This window comes from Eufriesea mexicana, unplaced genomic scaffold (genome assembly GCF_001483705.2).
Source record: "Eufriesea mexicana isolate 0111107269 unplaced genomic scaffold, ASM148370v2 scaffold8777, whole genome shotgun sequence".
Classification (NCBI taxonomy): domain Eukaryota; kingdom Metazoa; phylum Arthropoda; class Insecta; order Hymenoptera; family Apidae; genus Eufriesea; species Eufriesea mexicana.
Genome location: NW_016916521.1, coordinates 224,915 through 241,750, shown reverse-complemented (window position 1 = coordinate 241,750; position 16,836 = coordinate 224,915). Strand labels below are relative to the sequence as shown.

The 16,836-nt window shown below is 39.7% G+C and overlaps 1 protein-coding gene across 5 annotated transcripts in view; it reads left to right on the top strand.

The window, feature by feature from the left end:
- Nucleotides 1-16,715, top strand: part of CtBP (C-terminal binding protein) — a 20,926-nt gene extending 4,211 nt beyond the window's left edge. The window contains exons 1-8 of one of the 5 annotated variants that reach the window (XM_017907677.1): nucleotides 11,536-11,704; nucleotides 12,301-12,744; nucleotides 12,855-13,142; nucleotides 13,227-13,415; nucleotides 13,502-13,591; nucleotides 13,838-13,994; nucleotides 14,726-14,903; nucleotides 15,260-16,715. In XM_017907677.1, the coding sequence (XP_017763166.1) occupies nucleotides 12,547-12,744; nucleotides 12,855-13,142; nucleotides 13,227-13,415; nucleotides 13,502-13,591; nucleotides 13,838-13,994; nucleotides 14,726-14,903; nucleotides 15,260-15,593 (1,434 nt within the window). In that variant the 5' untranslated portion in view covers nucleotides 11,536-11,704; nucleotides 12,301-12,546 and the 3' untranslated portion in view covers nucleotides 15,594-16,715. Of the gene's footprint in view, nucleotides 1-11,535; nucleotides 11,705-12,300; nucleotides 12,745-12,854; nucleotides 13,143-13,226; nucleotides 13,416-13,501; nucleotides 13,592-13,837; nucleotides 13,995-14,725; nucleotides 14,904-15,095 lie in introns of those variants that run through there. The other 4 variants (XM_017907679.1, XM_017907676.1, XM_017907680.1 and 1 more) reach the window with 4 other exon arrangements.
- Nucleotides 16,716-16,836: the final 121 nt, after the last annotated feature.

Here is a 16,836-nt window from a genome sequence, read left to right as displayed (position 1 = left end):
GTCATTTTTTGTCGCGTAATTAAAGCGTGAAATCGCCACGAGGAGAAACGAGAGGAGAGATGACGAAAGCTGGGCAGATAAAGAGAGAGATAGCGGATCGCGGCGAGGGGGGCGGAAAAAAGTGTCCCTGTCTCGTACGAGGCTCGGGTGGAACCAAACCGCGGCGGTTATTATCGATCTCTCGGCATCGTTACACTTCGTCCGGGATCCGTACAAGTGCGGTAAAAGGCACGAGAGAGTGGTTACGTCGATTGTCCACGGGCTGCAGAGAGAAGCGACGCTCTACAGGCTGTTTCTAAAATAAGCGACCAAAGCTTTTGGAGTGCGTTTTGTTTACCTTCACGATGGGGGACGGATCCCACGTTCGCAGGCACGGAAGTGACTTTTTTATAGGTCGTGGCCATTTTTTGTTTGTTATAAGGATTTTCTTACCAAGGGAAGAATACACCGGTGTCAAACTTTACCTGCCCTTCGTAAAATTATCGCTTACAGAGATTTTCGTGTCCGGCTTACTTTGTTTACGTTGGTTCGATAAACGAGTGCGCGTTTTCGAAATTAACAAGACGAAATATCATTTCGTAAATTATGAAATACGTTTTGAAATATGCCAGACGGACGTGATAAAAATATGTGACCTCATTCGAGTCTGGTTTACTGGGTCTAATCACGTGTGATTTATCATCGTCAAAGTTACTCTGATTACGCGTTATTAGCGAATTTGTGGAAAAGGACTCGATTATGCGAACGGTGTGTTACCGTTTTATTCACCAAGGTACCTAAAATTCTCCGTTTATGCCACTACCGTGGTCAATGGTCGAATTACATGCCCGATTCGCGTGACAGAATTTAAACTAGCCTGAGAATGTGTGAGAGGTCTTTTATTGGGGAGGAAAATCGCTTCTAACCGTTAACGGGGAATACTTATCCCGATATTAAGCGCTCGCAAACTTGCCAGGCATCCTTGTAAACCTCTGTCCCAAACAAAAGGTAGTCATAACTCGGAAGGGAATCTTTTTTCCGTCTTTGTCCATGGGACCTTTTTCCATTCTCAAGGTGAGCATCGTTAAGGCCCCCTGGAATTGACTGAAACGAGAAATACAACTTATCGGATAACTACAGTTACACAAAGCTTGCAGAGACATATATATTGTCGTTAAAACTTTCCTCCAAGTTATCTCGTGATACTTATGTAAGGAAGTAACTGTAACAGTCATAGAGTGTGCATATAACGTTAAGTAGCACTGTTTCGGCTTAACAAAATTGAAAGGTACGACCGGATTCTGTTTCGTACGATGAAAATTTATTTTAATCCGACATATTTCGAAACAGAGTTTTAAAACTCGCGAAAGAACGCATCTCGATTTTAATCAGTCCCTTTCATCGATAGTTACGCTCGGATTACGTTGTCGAATGTCAAATGATTTCGTTTTGGGACACCCTATATGCATGGATGTATCGACAAATCAAAACACGTATCGTTGAAACGATTAGCGTAGTAGTTCCTGTCTATAGTAAGCGCGAACAGTCTATCTTGTCCCGTTATAGATGAAACGTTTAGTATACATACATCCAAAGTTTGCTCGCCCATTTTAGAAGCGCTGTATATATCCGATCGTTCCGTAGAAATTTCAATGTAACAACCTAAGTGGCATGTGGATGAGTGCACGACAAAGAGGGAAAGGGAGAGCGAAAGAACGGTCTGGTCGGTTGTAACAGGTGCCCCCACCCGTCTCCTTGTTACCCCCTCTCCTCCGCGCCTCGATGCCTCTCTCCTCCCACAGCGCACTGTTCTCTTCAGGTTTGCCTCGTTCATCCTGTGTGTATATCTTATAACGTTTCCTATCTTCTTTCTCTTCGTCGTTACTTAGCCTCTTTTATGTAAGGCTAGCAAACTGACCTGACTCAACTATTGAGTATGCTATGCCTCTCTCAGGGGAGAGAGACGAGCTATATAGGTTTCTCCTTCTCTTTTCGGTTTCGTCGCTCGGGTTTCGTCGGGCATGAGGATGGGGCTTTCCGTTAGATGTCGTGTAATCAAAAATCTACACGATAGAGGGCACGTTTTTCGACGCTCGCTAACAGCTGTATGCAATTGGAACCGATAGTATTTACATCTGTCATAGCCATTTCAAAATCTTGATTTATTAAATTCTATTTACGTAGCAGGTGTATGAAGGTTAATAGTATTGACTTATAGTATTACATTTACCGCGCGTGAAAGAAAGTAGTATTTCAATGTTTACATCATTTCAGTGATACTAAAAGGATAATAAATTACCTTATTTACCGATTGTTTAAAATTTTATAATTTATCGAAGAATGTTTAGTGCATCCAAGATTAAATCTGCTTTTAATTTTGTTTTCTCTTTTTTCCTTTTTTCTTTTTCTTTTTCAAGATACCATGTGCTGGTATAAACATGGTATTTGATAAATACTAGAGCGTGTCGTATAGATTCGTGAAAAAGATATATGACAATTTCTATGCGAGCAACCAGCGGAACGTTGGAAACTGTTTCGTATGCACCCTGATTTCTTTTCGTCATGGGCCGCTTCTTCTTGTACAAATAATCGAGAATAGGGAAAAGCGTAATTACTGCTATGCTATTCAGGCTACAGGCAATCGATTTCTACAATGCCTGTACAATGGAATGAAAATATAGATATCGCTATTCGTCTCTGCCAGTCTTGTGGAAAACGGACACGGATAGCTATAATAATAGATAAATGCACATGCATTACGTAAATAACTCGAAACAATGCGTCCGGAACACGCAAAAGGAACAACGCCGTTGATCACACTTGGAAATTAGTGATCCGTAATCGCATGCACTCGTGACACGTGTTTAAAGGCTATTTCAAATGTCATTTCTCAAATTATCAACATTCCTCTAAAAACTGAACTACTTGGACATTCAATCATTTGTATCATTGAAATATCGAGATGTAATTGGATAGATAGTAACAGACGCGTATCTTGTATCTCCGTATTCATTGCTCAGTCAAAGAAGGTCCCCACAGTACGCTATACATAACTACGGTCGTTGGAATATCTTCCAGTAAATTGACTAAGCTAAATATACTATACGCGCATATACCTGGAAATGTCTGAAATACTTCAGATTACAGGAATCGTGCCATAAACGAGATAAAACAAATAGAGATATGGCAGCTACGTGAATATGAGAGAGAGAGAGAAGGAGCGAGATATAGAAACGTAGTGCGCTTTAAAGAAACATATGCGTTTAAAGAAAAAAAAGAAAAAAAAAAGAAATTCGTTGTCGCCGTGACGGACGCGATGTAGTCCGAACGTGAAGTACGACCCCAGGATAATGGGGGTAGCGCATCGCCATTGTAAACAGACTTGGAAGCAGTAAGCAGCTCCGGGATTTAGTTCGATGTGTCGGAGGACGGGGACAGCGGGAGGTGGTTGGGCGAGACGGGGAGTCTGACGGTTGGGATGAGGAAAGCCGGAGAGTAGGGTGCCAACGCGGGGCGAGAGCGAGGGGGGACGTGTCGTGAAGAGAGGGGCAGACTGTCGAGGGTGGGAAGTTGCCGAGACATCGATCGGGCCGGCCATTGCTTGCCACACTCCACTACTAGGAGTCAAGATGCCATATCCACTACGAGGAACTAAACTCCATGAAACTACTCTCTGCCGCTCTCTACGCACTTGTCCTAACCCGCTGTAACTCTGTATAGGTGTACGCCGCGCGCATAGGTCGACCGACGCGAACGACGTGTACGACCGTTGGGGACGATCACACAGCAGAAAGAGAAAGAGCAAGATAGAGCGAGAGAGGGAAAAAGGGAAAGGAGGCGAAAGAGCGACCGAGAAGACGCGAGAAGCGAGTTTTGTGTCCTCTGCGTACGTATTACATAGCAGGCACGCACGTAGGTGTGTATGGATACAACCACGAAGAAACAAGTGTACGCGGGACTCACTCATCGGTGCTGCTGCTGCTGCCGTTGCTGCTGCTGCTTCCACGCTGGAGAATCGCGCGCGCGGACAAGAAAGAGAGAGAGAGAAAATCGTTTGTATACACTGGCGGCCCCGTGAGGTCGCTTTTATACGCGCACATACTTGGACCGTTCATGGACGATCTTGCGCGGGGACGCTGGCGAGCGTGAAGTAAGTTATAAATTGGCCCTCTAATACGTGGACGAACTTGTTCCCGATGTAACCGTTGCGACCGTTGCGACTTCCTGCTCGATTGATTCGAAATGATTTACTAATCGACGCATCGTACACGTGCAATATAGATATACGCGTATTTCTTCGAATTCCCTAGATTGTATATCTCTAGAAATCATTCACTCGACTGGGTAGAACTCGCATGGGAAAATTCTGTTCTGGCTGCGTTCGTGTTCAAATTAAATTAATGTCCCGCTAAGTTTCTTCCTAACTGGGATTAGAGTGACGAGGTTCTCAATCTGAACCGGTTTGTTTGGGAAACTTGCCGCCGGTACGAGAAATTCTGCTTGTTTTTCATTAACGTATTTCCAGCGATAATAATCACTGCTTAACCTATCTTTCCGATCTTTCTCTTTTTATATTTCGTACTCGCGCCGAAGTATAGGGACACAAGTAGCGTATGGAAGGTTTTACGAGCGACTTTCTTTGTTTCTTTAGAAGTGATTTATTCCGTGAAGCGCGTCCAGAATGGGTGCGGAAACAATAAGAAAAGTTGTCGCGGTTTATGTGGAAAATTCTGATTCAGAGCGGAAGAGGATATAGGGAACCGTAAAGTGGGAGGGGTTGGCGAAGTCGACGGAGTGTATGTAACTTTGAAACTCAACAAGGGTATATTCATCGCGTTCCCTACCCATGAATAGAAGGGGACACGAGCTGGCACATGTCTTGAGCCGCACCGGCATTGTTCTTTTTATGTATGCTTCTCGATCGAGTCCTTCTTAACCCGACCGTCGGCGAGGCAGAGTTATGCGAATGGATGATCTCTCGTACAAGAGATGCCGTAACAATTCTTTGCATCGTAATGCTCGAACGGACCGCGACCGTGCGCACACGGTCAGATCTGATTTAACGTCACTCGTCAGCCTGTGCATGGAGACGCTTAAAGGGATGTTAAACGGTTTTGAGAAGCGTTCCGTGTTCGAGTCGTTCCACTCGCCACCTGTCGGCCTCTCTCTGTCTTCAAGGTTTCAAATATGAATGCAACGAATGTGTAGAGACTCGACACGAGTCCATGCTTGTACTTTCTCCCACGTACACTTTGCACGCTTTTGCTCTGTAGGTTATTACTGGTTGAAAGTTTGAAGCGGCGAACGATTGTACGTCAGTTTACCGTCGTTGCTCCTATTATCGCTTTTGTTCGACGAACGTAACTGGCGACGCCTTTTGTCAGTGGCTAATTAAAAGTTTCCAGCAACTTGGAAATCTTTAACGTTGAATTTTTCTGCTACCACCGTTGTTCCTTTCGCGCGAACACGAATCCCGGCGCTTGAATGGATCCGTAACTTCTGCCGAAGAATAGTTTGCCAAGGTAAACGCCCAGCGACGATGCAGAAACGCAGCAAGCCAAATGTTTTCCAAGTTGACTCGCGCAAACTCGAATACTACTCGCGCGAGCCGGGATGAGTCACTTGGTGAGTCGATTTGACTGTCACGGTGCAAAGCAGCGAGGTATTAATGCGTGCACCTATATCGATCAGTGCGTAAGAGAGGAGGGAGACACAGAGGTTCGTGTTCTCAACGCACTTTGCATGTGCATCGACATTTGCAGCAGCGAGTACGATCTCAAGGCCGAGGCGCCAACTGAATTTATCGAGTTCAACAAATTCTTGCCCATCTTCTCTTCCTGTGCAATCTTTTTTTTTTCCCTTTGTTGCTCTATTTTTCCTCCATATTTTTGTTTAATATTTTTCATAAAAATTTGGAGATTTATTTGGTGGCTCGTTTAACTTCATCGGAATACTATAATAAATAAAGATAATCGATTTAATCGATTTTAAGGACAAATATCGTACTGTGCTTTAATTAATTTCGAATTCCCTCTTTTTTCTTTTCCTAATTATTCAATGCGATAAATGTATTTTTTTCATTATTATGAATGAATAATGCTTCGCGATATAAATTTACATACTAAATAAGTAAAAAATATTGTTTGGACGTAAGTAAAATGGATTATAATTTATAAATTATGAGTGGTTAATACAAACACACTGCAATAGCTGTGTAAGCTGTTAGTGTTAAATATTATTGTCGGTTTGAAAAAGAAAAAGAAGGAATGTGAGAACATTAGGCGCAATTAAAATGCTATCGTGGTGTCTTTTACATTTTCAGGTTGTAATTAGTTATTATTATCTATGATAAATAATCGATTAATTCAACGGATGACATATCAGAGTAAAAAATTCATTTTGAAAATTTTCCACAGATCTATTTACTCACAAATGTATTTATTTAACGCGTAGATATTTCTTACCAAGCATTATCTTGCATTTATGAATCATCCCGCCGATCCTCAAATATATTTTCCATTTAGTTGAAGATTTTTATCTATGAAATCATGTCAATGAATTTATGTTACAAATAAAACACGCTTGTATTTCTTTCAAATATTATGTTCTTATTTTTCTTATATCAATTTTTATTGCATTTCCCGGCAAATTCTTTTCCCGAAATTAAATAGAGAAGAAAAAAATAATTTTCGTCGAACTTGTACGAAATTTTGGTGCAACCAGTTAACGCGCAAAACTTTCTCGTCGCATCTGAATTTTGCTGCAGAAAAATGACAGTGCAGCAAAGTTCTTTCCCTCCGTTTGGCCGGGAGAGAACGGTCGTAACTTCTTTTCGAACTACATACGCGAACCCTGAAAGCTAAACCTCTTCGTAAGTACCGACTCGACCGGTTTCTTTTTTTGCTCTGGCGTACCATCAAAGGAGGGACAGTACTCGGCCATGCTGACTGGTATCTGTTACAAAACGATGCTTACAAGCTTCTACACACGTACACGCGCGAAGAAGGGCAACGATGAACGCGAGCGAAACTCACGCTTTCCTTGGAATCTCGCAAACTTCGTCTTGGAATTTCGATCGTTGCCTGCTACTCTGCAGAGGAGGGGGCAGAGTTCTCTGCGAAGTGGGAGAAACATCTTTCTTCCTGAAACGTCTCGTCCAAGTTTACAGGCTTCATCTAGCTATTTCCGAGTCACTTTTACTTTTTACCTTTTCATGTGCAATATTTTTTTTTTTACTGTATTTTGGAATCTTTAGTCGGCCAAAAAAAGCAGCTGAAGACACCCGTTTTCCGCTGACCTTGAACTTTCCTACTGCAATCTTGTACGAAAAACTCCACACGAGCTATAGTCGTAATGTATTCTTAACGAGAAAAAAAAATTCTGTTTCCCTCAAAATTCGAAAATTTCTAAAAAAGAAAAAAAATACGATACGAAATAAATTATAGTGTAGCAAGATTTTTAAAGCGTCTATTACTACCGTTACAAACGTCAGTAACACTTTCATAAGGAGTCGATAATTTATTTAAACCATTTTTAGGGTCACTTTTTTCCAATCACTTTTTTACATTCTGGAGAATATATATCTCAAAGCAAAATAAAGAAGAAGAAAAAGAAAGTCGTCTTGTCCTCGTACCCGCATCCGCGTGTACGTACTTGAAAATGTTCCAGCTGCAAAATGCTTGGCCCAGCCCTGGTTAGGCGGCAAATTGACGCGACCGGTGCACTGAGAGAGAGTAGTAGCACGGCAAGCAAACGAGAGTGACACCGGTCGCGCGCGGGTCGATGCCAATCGATCGCCACGGCGAAACATCGTGGCGAAAGTTTGCGGAAAAGTGATAATTCCAAAACACATTGCTTATTCGTGCAGTACCGAAGGAATGGATATAGGAGGAAGGAAGGATAGCCAAGACAGTAGGAAGCACGGGCGCGAAACGAAGGGAGAAAGAGAAAGGGAGAAGGCAGGATGGGAAAGGGTGAAGAGAGGATGGAGGGCAAGCCAGGCAGAGGCAGGGAAGCAAGCAAGCAGGCAAGCAGGCAAGGCAGGCAGGCAGGCTGGCAGGGCAGGCGTTGGAGAACCGAAGTTTCGCTTTAGGAGCGGAGAACTTAACTGAGTTAACTTTGCTGCCGAACCAAACTTTCCGCCAACTTTAAGTAGTCGCCTCTCCTCTCCTCCTTCTTCCTTCCCCCAGTCTCCCTTCCTATACTCATGGCCGTTCGCTCGTTGGCCGCTGGAGAGACGAACGCGGAGGCGGAAGGTACCAGAGCAACAGCCCCTCTCTTTACCCCTTTTCCGACCATTCCGTTGTGCCCAAGGATGAGAATGCTCGAACGCCGACACCGATACTCGTCATCATAATTGGACAAGTTTCTTCTGCTCCTTTCTCCATTCTAGTGCTCGACAGATTTTTTACTGTTTCTTTTTTGTTTGTTTGTCTTTTTTTTGTGTGTGTGCTGTGTGTTTTCATCTTTTTTTTTTTTTTTTTTTTTTTTTTTTTTTTTTTTTTTTTTTTCATTTGCAACTTAGGACAAACTCCTGCTCTCCTTTCAAACGCCGAGCATTTATTTAAGCGTGTGTTGTCGTTGTTTGTTTCGCGGTAAACAACGGATTTTCGTTTCTACAGAGTTCGTGTTGTCCCGTTGTTCAATGGCTCGCAGATGGCGCGCCGACGAGAGCGTGCCGATTTTTATCATCGTGATTGAACGAGTTCCTGTTTTCCAGTCTTATTTCATAATTTGTGTTTACGTTTTTCGCTTCGATTGTGTTCGTATTTGTCGATTAATGCGTTTTACGGGAAATTTATTCTTTGCAAAATGGTGACGATTGGTTTCGATTTATGATAAATTAAATGCAATTTGGATGTATAGGAAAAGCTTATTTAAACGAGCAAATTTTTCGACAGTTGTATCGCACGATTCTTTGTAAAAAATGTTCATAAATTATGTACATAAATTTACATTTGAATAACTACGTTTAGTACGCTTGCTGAATTCAAAAACATGAGAGAAGTTGAAATATCGTTTCGAGCTGTGTAACCTCAATTAAAAAAATGGTATAATTTGTGTCTAAAATTGACCTAGAATACATATCTATTGGTGTTAACAATACATGGCTTTAAAAAGGTTTCCACGATGGCATATGCGTCATTATAGCTAATGTTATCGCTAGTGCACTTTCCTAATAGGCTTGTTTATTTCTAGCTCATTATCAGTGAGCATTCCTAATACTGTATTTTAAATAATGGAAGTTTTGTTGTTTGAAAATGACTCGATTTAATTAACCTCTTACGGATATTAATTAGTATAATTATTTGTTATATTGCTCTATTAGAATATTATATGTTACGTCTTAAACCAAATCAAAATATTTACATATTTAATATAATAATAATAATAACAAAAGTCTAAGGTCAAAGTATGATGCAATTTATATCGAATTTTTAATTAGTAATTATTTCTTCTTTTAACTAATCGTATATTCAGAAGGTGTGATCTTGAATGTTCGCGCTGAAACGGTCTCATAGCGTCCGTGTTATTAATGAACCTTCGACTTAATTTATGAGATCCTTCACCAATCTGAATCCCCTCTCACTATCGGTCGATATAAAAAACTTGCCGCGATTATTATCGCAATGAAGTCGTTTGAATTTCACGTGTCACTAACAAAAACCTAGTCACCTCTCCGCGCGGCAAGTTTTGAAACAAACTTTACTTTATCGTGGCTCGATTGTAGGAAGGGAGAGAGAGCTGGCAGGACGAGCTTCCCTCCCACCAACGGTTCTCCGCCAAGTAAAGTTGCTCCCAGGTTAGACAATAATTGGATAACTTCGCCCTCATAGCTCCCCATCCCACCGGCAGCTTCGTCGCCCCACCCTTGCTCTGCTTTCCCCTTCCCCTTCTTCATCTCTCCCCTGTCTTCCTCACCACCACCCTCCATCGTTGTATCTGTAACTCGAAAAACTCTGTTGCACACTGAGATTAAGCTAAAGGGTTGAATTCGACCGCTTAGTCGAAACGTTCGTTTTAAAAGCTCGATGAATTTTTAACTCGTTTCAGAACATCTTTTGATAACTTCTGGGAAGCTTTTGCTGGTTTAAGAAACATTGGCGAGTTAACCTTATAGGTTGTAAACATTAATGCTTTATACACAGAATGATGGCTGATCTTTTAAAGATAGATTTCAATTGTAAATAAATTTAATATAATTGATATTTTACAGAAACATAGTTTTACGAATTAATAGTTCTGAAAATAATGCATAGGTTGTAATACCGGATCTTTAAATGTACATTGTAAATAAAGTGTAAACTGTATTAATATAATTAATACGGTACCATTAACAACACATATTCGTGTAGTTACTTGTACGTGTCGAAGTGTACAATAAATATAAAAGTTCCTTCTGAGCGTACTTCCTCACCACATTGCACTCCCTGCTACTAACCGTACGTGTATTACGTATGATATACGCTGCCAGCTGTCGAACAAGGGCTTAATCTCGCTTCCTTGCCTCTCCTCCTTTTGATGATATGAGCTTGCATTTTCGCTGAGTTGGCACAACATGTGCCCAAGTCAAAGTGCTTGGGTTTGCACTCTACGTTAGTATCGCATCCTCGCTTTCGCTGAGGCTAGCAGCGATCTCATTTTGTAGCCTTCTCTGCGGACTGTTTCCGATTGCTTGTGTGTATTGACCGACAGATCAAACATTCTTAATGTGTATCATTTATCTTATATTAACCTTACCACATGGAATGTTCCCGCTTCGGTGGTCCAACTACTATATGCTCTCTGATGAAATCTCTGTGAGTAGTCGTAACGAACGAGATCTCAATCTGTGTCGTTGTGAGTGCCAATGAAAGAACTGAATGGCAAAAATCGTTGACATAACAAATAGAAGGATTTAAGGTTATTGATTTCTATTTAAGTCGATTTTTACCAGAGTCTAACAAAAAATTAATTTTAAAGTATAATATATAGATGTGTAATTGACGGTAATTTGATATAAAATTGTGAAATTTCTCATTTTTGAAGAGAGAAAGTTGTTTCAACGATGCTTCGTTAATGCATATTCTATACTACAGAAACAATAGTCTTTTAGGTTATATCAATTGTCACGAATACCATATTGAAGTACTTTCTTAAAAGTTTGATTTATTTTTGATGATCTTGGTTAAGTGTCGTGTGGTGACGGCGTCTGACGAGGGCGCCACGTGTCAGTTTCTCTACTTTCTTATGGAACTTCGTTGGTTCAGCATTTTTCCGTTCCGCCATATAAAAGCACCGGGTACTAAATCGACTCTGATCGAACATATTTTCTGTTTTCGTATAGTTTCTTGCGCATTGATCATTTTAGTACACACTAGAGCTCTAAAAACTGGAATTTATGAGTTACTAAGCAGTTAATCGGACATTAAGCGTGCAAATGCACCATGATTGGTTTACAATTGCTGCCGAAAATGGGCTGAAAACGTCGACCCACTAACCAAAGCCAGGCGTTCTATTAACAGTTCCAAAAACATTTGCCCCAGCTAGTAATTTCGTTCTCGATACATGGTGTGTTCTGTGCAATCTTTTTACCGCTGTTTCACTCCAAAGTGTAGAAAGTTTATACACATTTTTGTTTGACATAACACCGACATTATATTCTTGAGACTTCTTATATTTTCCAAGCGCTTCTATCACTGTACTGAACACACGCACTGCGCAGGTTAAGCCGGCGCGTTTCAAGGTAACCTAAAACATTCGGTTTCGTACACGCTGTTAAGTGTTTCGCTTTCCGTAGTATAAAATAATACAAAATTTTGTCACTCAACTGAGTACCGATATCTTGTTACATTTTTCATAACACAATACTGTATTTGTGAGTGAAGTATTTGCAACCATACGTATCACATGGATTTCTTTTCTACGAAGAAATTCATGAAGGCGTCGAAATGTATGTTTATTGACCGAAGCTTGTGCTTTATGCGTATTGCATTTTCGTTTTTACAGTATTTGAATAGTGAAAGTATAAGAGAAATTAGAATAAATTGTTTAGGCAAATTCCAGCTTATATTGTTTTTTCATTATTTATAATTTACATATTTATCAATTATTATGAAATATATTATACATTAAATTCAGTTTTGTTTACATTAATAATAAAATATAAATAGTTGATTAGCATAATAAGATAATTTTATTATTCATTAATATTATTTAATAAAATTAATGGTATTTACAATTTTATTGTAATAATATTGATAAAAACTATTATCATATTCTCTATATAGTTATGAGTTTAAGTGATTTATGACTTAAAAGATTATTGTTTTAATTTTGCAGGAGACAGTGTTCAACAAGCCGTGATGCGTTGGAGGTTCGGCGGTCCTTGTCCAAAAACCGACCAGAAATCAGTGTTACAGAAGCAATTTGTGTGACGAAGCATAAAAGTGCAAAATTGTATTTTAAGACATACTCAGAGGCTTCCTTGTCAGTGGACTATAGGACTTCCTTGGAAGAAAGCAGACATTCTTAGTGACACTGAAAGTACAAGTGAAAAACATAAAAATTGGGGGGGCTGTTTGACCGATGGACAAACGGAAGATGATGCCCAAACGCCCTCGAATTGATAACCTGAGGGGTCCTATTGCAAATGGACCCATTCAGACACGACCATTAGTGGCTTTGTTAGATGGTCGAGACTGCTCTATTGAAATGCCTATTCTCAAAGATGTCGCAACAGTGGCCTTCTGTGATGCACAGTCTACATCAGAAATTCATGAAAAGGTGAATTATTCAAAATATTATCTATATTATCAAAACTGATATAGATTAAAACCAGCCATCCTTTGGTGTTTATAACATTTCACCAAGATGCAGTTATAATTTTTCTGTAGGTATTAAATGAAGCAGTAGGTGCATTAATGTGGCACACTATAATTTTGACAAAAGAAGATCTCGAAAAATTCAAAACATTACGGATCATTGTAAGAATTGGATCTGGGGTAGATAATATAGATGTCAAAGCAGCAGGGGAACTTGGCATCGCTGTGTGCAATGTGCCTGGATATGGTGTTGAAGAAGTAGCTGATACTACTCTTTGTCTCATTCTAAATTTATATCGACGTACATATTGGTTGGCAAACATGGTACGTGAAGGAAAAAAATTCACAGGTCCAGAACAGGTAAGAGTTTTAAGATACACATAGTTCAGTTTTTGTTGTCTTCAAAATCCAATTGGGCTTAATCTAATATTTTATGTTCTTTAGGTCAGGGAAGCTGCAACAGGATGTGCAAGGATACGGGGCGATACACTTGGTATAGTTGGGTTAGGTAGGATTGGTTCTGCAGTTGCCCTGCGTGCCAAAGCCTTTGGCTTCACTGTCATCTTTTATGATCCCTACCTACCAGATGGAATTGAAAAATCTCTTGGTCTTAACAGGGTCTACACATTACAGGTTTGATATCGGTTTTTCTTTTTTAAGATAATATTGTAGATATTTCACTTACAATTTATAAAACATTTTGTTATGGTTTATTACAGGATTTGCTATTCCAGTCAGACTGTGTATCCTTGCATTGTACCTTGAACGAGCACAATCATCACCTAATTAATGAATTCACCATCAAACAGGTATTATAATTTAAATTCAAAAAGTTTCTTTTAAACCAATTTTTTCTGTATTAATTCACTGTTTACTAAGCATACGGTGTACAATGATACTGATAGCAAACCTTGTCAGAGAGTAAAATTATCTGCAATGTTTTTAGAGTTACACATTGGTTTTAAAATTTTTTATGAATTTTTTTTACTTTTATAATGCGTGAGAAATAATATATATTTCGTATATGTCATCCACATTTACGTTTGATGTTGTAGATGAGACCTGGCGCCTTTTTAGTCAATACAGCAAGGGGTGGTCTGGTTGATGATGACGCATTAGCCGCAGCGTTGAAACAAGGCAGAATTCGTGCAGCAGCACTTGATGTACACGAAAATGAGCCATACAACGTTTTTCAGGGTCAGTCCTCGCAGTGTGAGTTTTATCTATCCATACCTAACCCCCTCTCACGTAACTAATGTTTTCCTTCATCATCCTGGTCCTTCTTCACAATTGGATAATGTAAACTCATGCAACAGAGGTAATGCTTAGCACTAAAAATAATGGTCTAACATTCTGTTTGAAATATACATAAAATGTCAAACTTTTGTATGTTTGAATAGTATTATCAAATATTGGTTTTATATTATACATATTATAAATATTAATAATTTTTAAATTAAAAAAAAGTAACGCTTAATATGATTTGGTATCAAAGGAACTAGATATTGGTTTCACTGCATACTTAACATGAAAAGAAACAAAACTAGTTATCATAATATGAAATAAGTATTCAGAAATACAATTATATAATAGAAAAAAGTTTGATACAATTATTAAATTAATCGTGATAATATCATCAAATGTTACTCTACATTTTAAGATATTTAGAAAAAAGAATTCTTTTTAAAACAATCCTATAATCCACTTCTCAGAAATGGTAATTTAATGACAGTTTCTTAATGATTCATGAGTATAGTGTCATAGTACGTTTAACATTAATGAATTCAGTAATGAATCATATTATCATGTAATCATTGCATATATTAACAGATTTGCTTTTGCTGATATTGAATTTGCTTATTAGAAACGATGCACAGGACAATTTTTTCATTTTATAAGTATTGAAGGAATGGTAATACAGCGTATTTCTGTATGTTCTACAGGCCCTTTGAAAGATGCACCCAATCTGTTGTGTACGCCACACGCAGCATTCTACAGCGACGCAAGCTGCACCGAACTTCGTGAGATGGCAGCCAGTGAAATACGGAGAGCTATCATTGGTCGCATACCTGACTGCTTACGAAACTGTGTGAACAAGGAATACTTCCTTTCCTCGACCGGGTAAGCTTCGTTCGTATGTTAAATAAAGAGAGTCAGCTTAATTTAAAGCAAAAAAAAAATTTTAAATTAAAAAAAAAATAAAAAAAAAAGAAATAATTAATAAAAAAGAAATCAGCGTAGGGTATTACTTTTTTTAGTAACGTTGCATTTGTTTCTCTTACACCGGGGAAAAAGATATCGTAATTTTTACAGAAACAGATTTTCAAGCAGATGTTAACTCGTATTACATGGAAAGAGAATCGAGTGTGTAAAGTAACGTGGTTAGAAGCGTTCGAACCTTTGGATTTCCTAAGATCGATTGGGCACTTTGTAAAAGGCATTTATCGAAGTGGCCAATTTCTTTTCGCTTTCTCCAGCAGCTACCCTGAGGGGATCAACGGCGGATACTATTCCGGGGGGCTGCCCGTTCAACAGGCGCATTCAACGACTCCTCACGATTCTGCACCCCCACCTCCTGGTGGACATTCCGTCGTCGGCGGCGGTGGTGGTGGGGGTGGTGGCGGACCAAACTCCTCTGCAGGCGGTGCAGGCGCCGGGGGTCCTACAGGCCCCACGGGTCCAACGGTAGGCGGCGGTGGGGCTGGAGGCCCTACTTCAGCTCCTCCTACTGCTGGATTAACCGGTATACCACACAGCATAGTGAGCGAGCCTGACCCCCGGCCAAGCCCACCTGCACCGAGCCCTCGTTGACCTTGAACCCCCGACGTCCACTCCAGCACCACCCTCCGATCTAATTTCCCTTAGCCATTCACACACGACCTCCGACGACAAATGGCCGATTGACTAACGTGTGTTGTGCACGATGTGCCCCAAAAATCTGTCCGCTGCTTCCGAGGAACTCGAGGGAATCCATCCTTGAGAAAGAGTGAAATGAGAAAACGGGGGGTAGGCGGGAAGAAAGAGCGAGAGAGCGAGAGAGAAAGAGAGAGAGAGAGAGAGAGAGAGAGCAAGATAGAGAGAAAGAGATCGTAAGGGAGAGAGTGAGTGAGAAGAATAGAAAGAGTAAGGTTTGCCTTGCTCGAGTTGCTGATGTGCGTGCGTTAAAAACGTGTGTTCTTCGGAGTGTACACGTGTTTTACGCACGTATCAGCGTACAGTATGTATGCCCTGTATGAATGACGCGCGCATGTATGGTGAGCTTGAGTCTGCGTTTGGTGGACTCCTGGAATAGTGCATTTGATGTAACATTGTGACCAAACCAAATACAGTTGGGCAGTAATGATGACGGCTTATAAGATGTCGTGGCTAAAGGAGGAAATAACAAACGGTGGGTAAGAATTCTCTATGTCGTAATTTTGTATAATTCACTTCATACTTAACCGCACGTGACTTTAGACAACGCAAACGAAGATAAAAAAGAAAGAGAAAAAGATGAGGAAAGTGAATTTTCATTGATTTGTTCTTTTTTTTATATTTTATTTTATTTTGATTTTTTATCAGGGTTTAATTAAACTTTGATCGGTAAAGATTGGTAATTAGTTCCTCGAGCCCATGATCAGTTCTTCCTTTTATAATGATACCTGCAGCATCGAGAAGTACATTGGCTAGTCATAGAGTACAAATCAAACATGGGTGAACATTGCAACATCTGGCACATAGTTGAAAAGCATGTTAATACGAGTTTAGCCTAAATATCCTGTATAAGTTTTATCAATGATATTTCTCTTCCAGTTAAATAGGTTTAACGAGACGTAGGGAATAAACTGTTCCAGAATTTTTTATTTTGTACTTGCATTAGTTCCATTTGTAATTTTTGCGCTACATAATAGTTTAGTATTCCATAAACATCTAATACTATAAATAAAAGGAAAACCTCCCTGTTCGATATATATATATATATATGTATTATATATATATATATACATATATACACTCACTCACACACACACACATGTATATATGTATATGTATACATACATGCATACATGTGTGT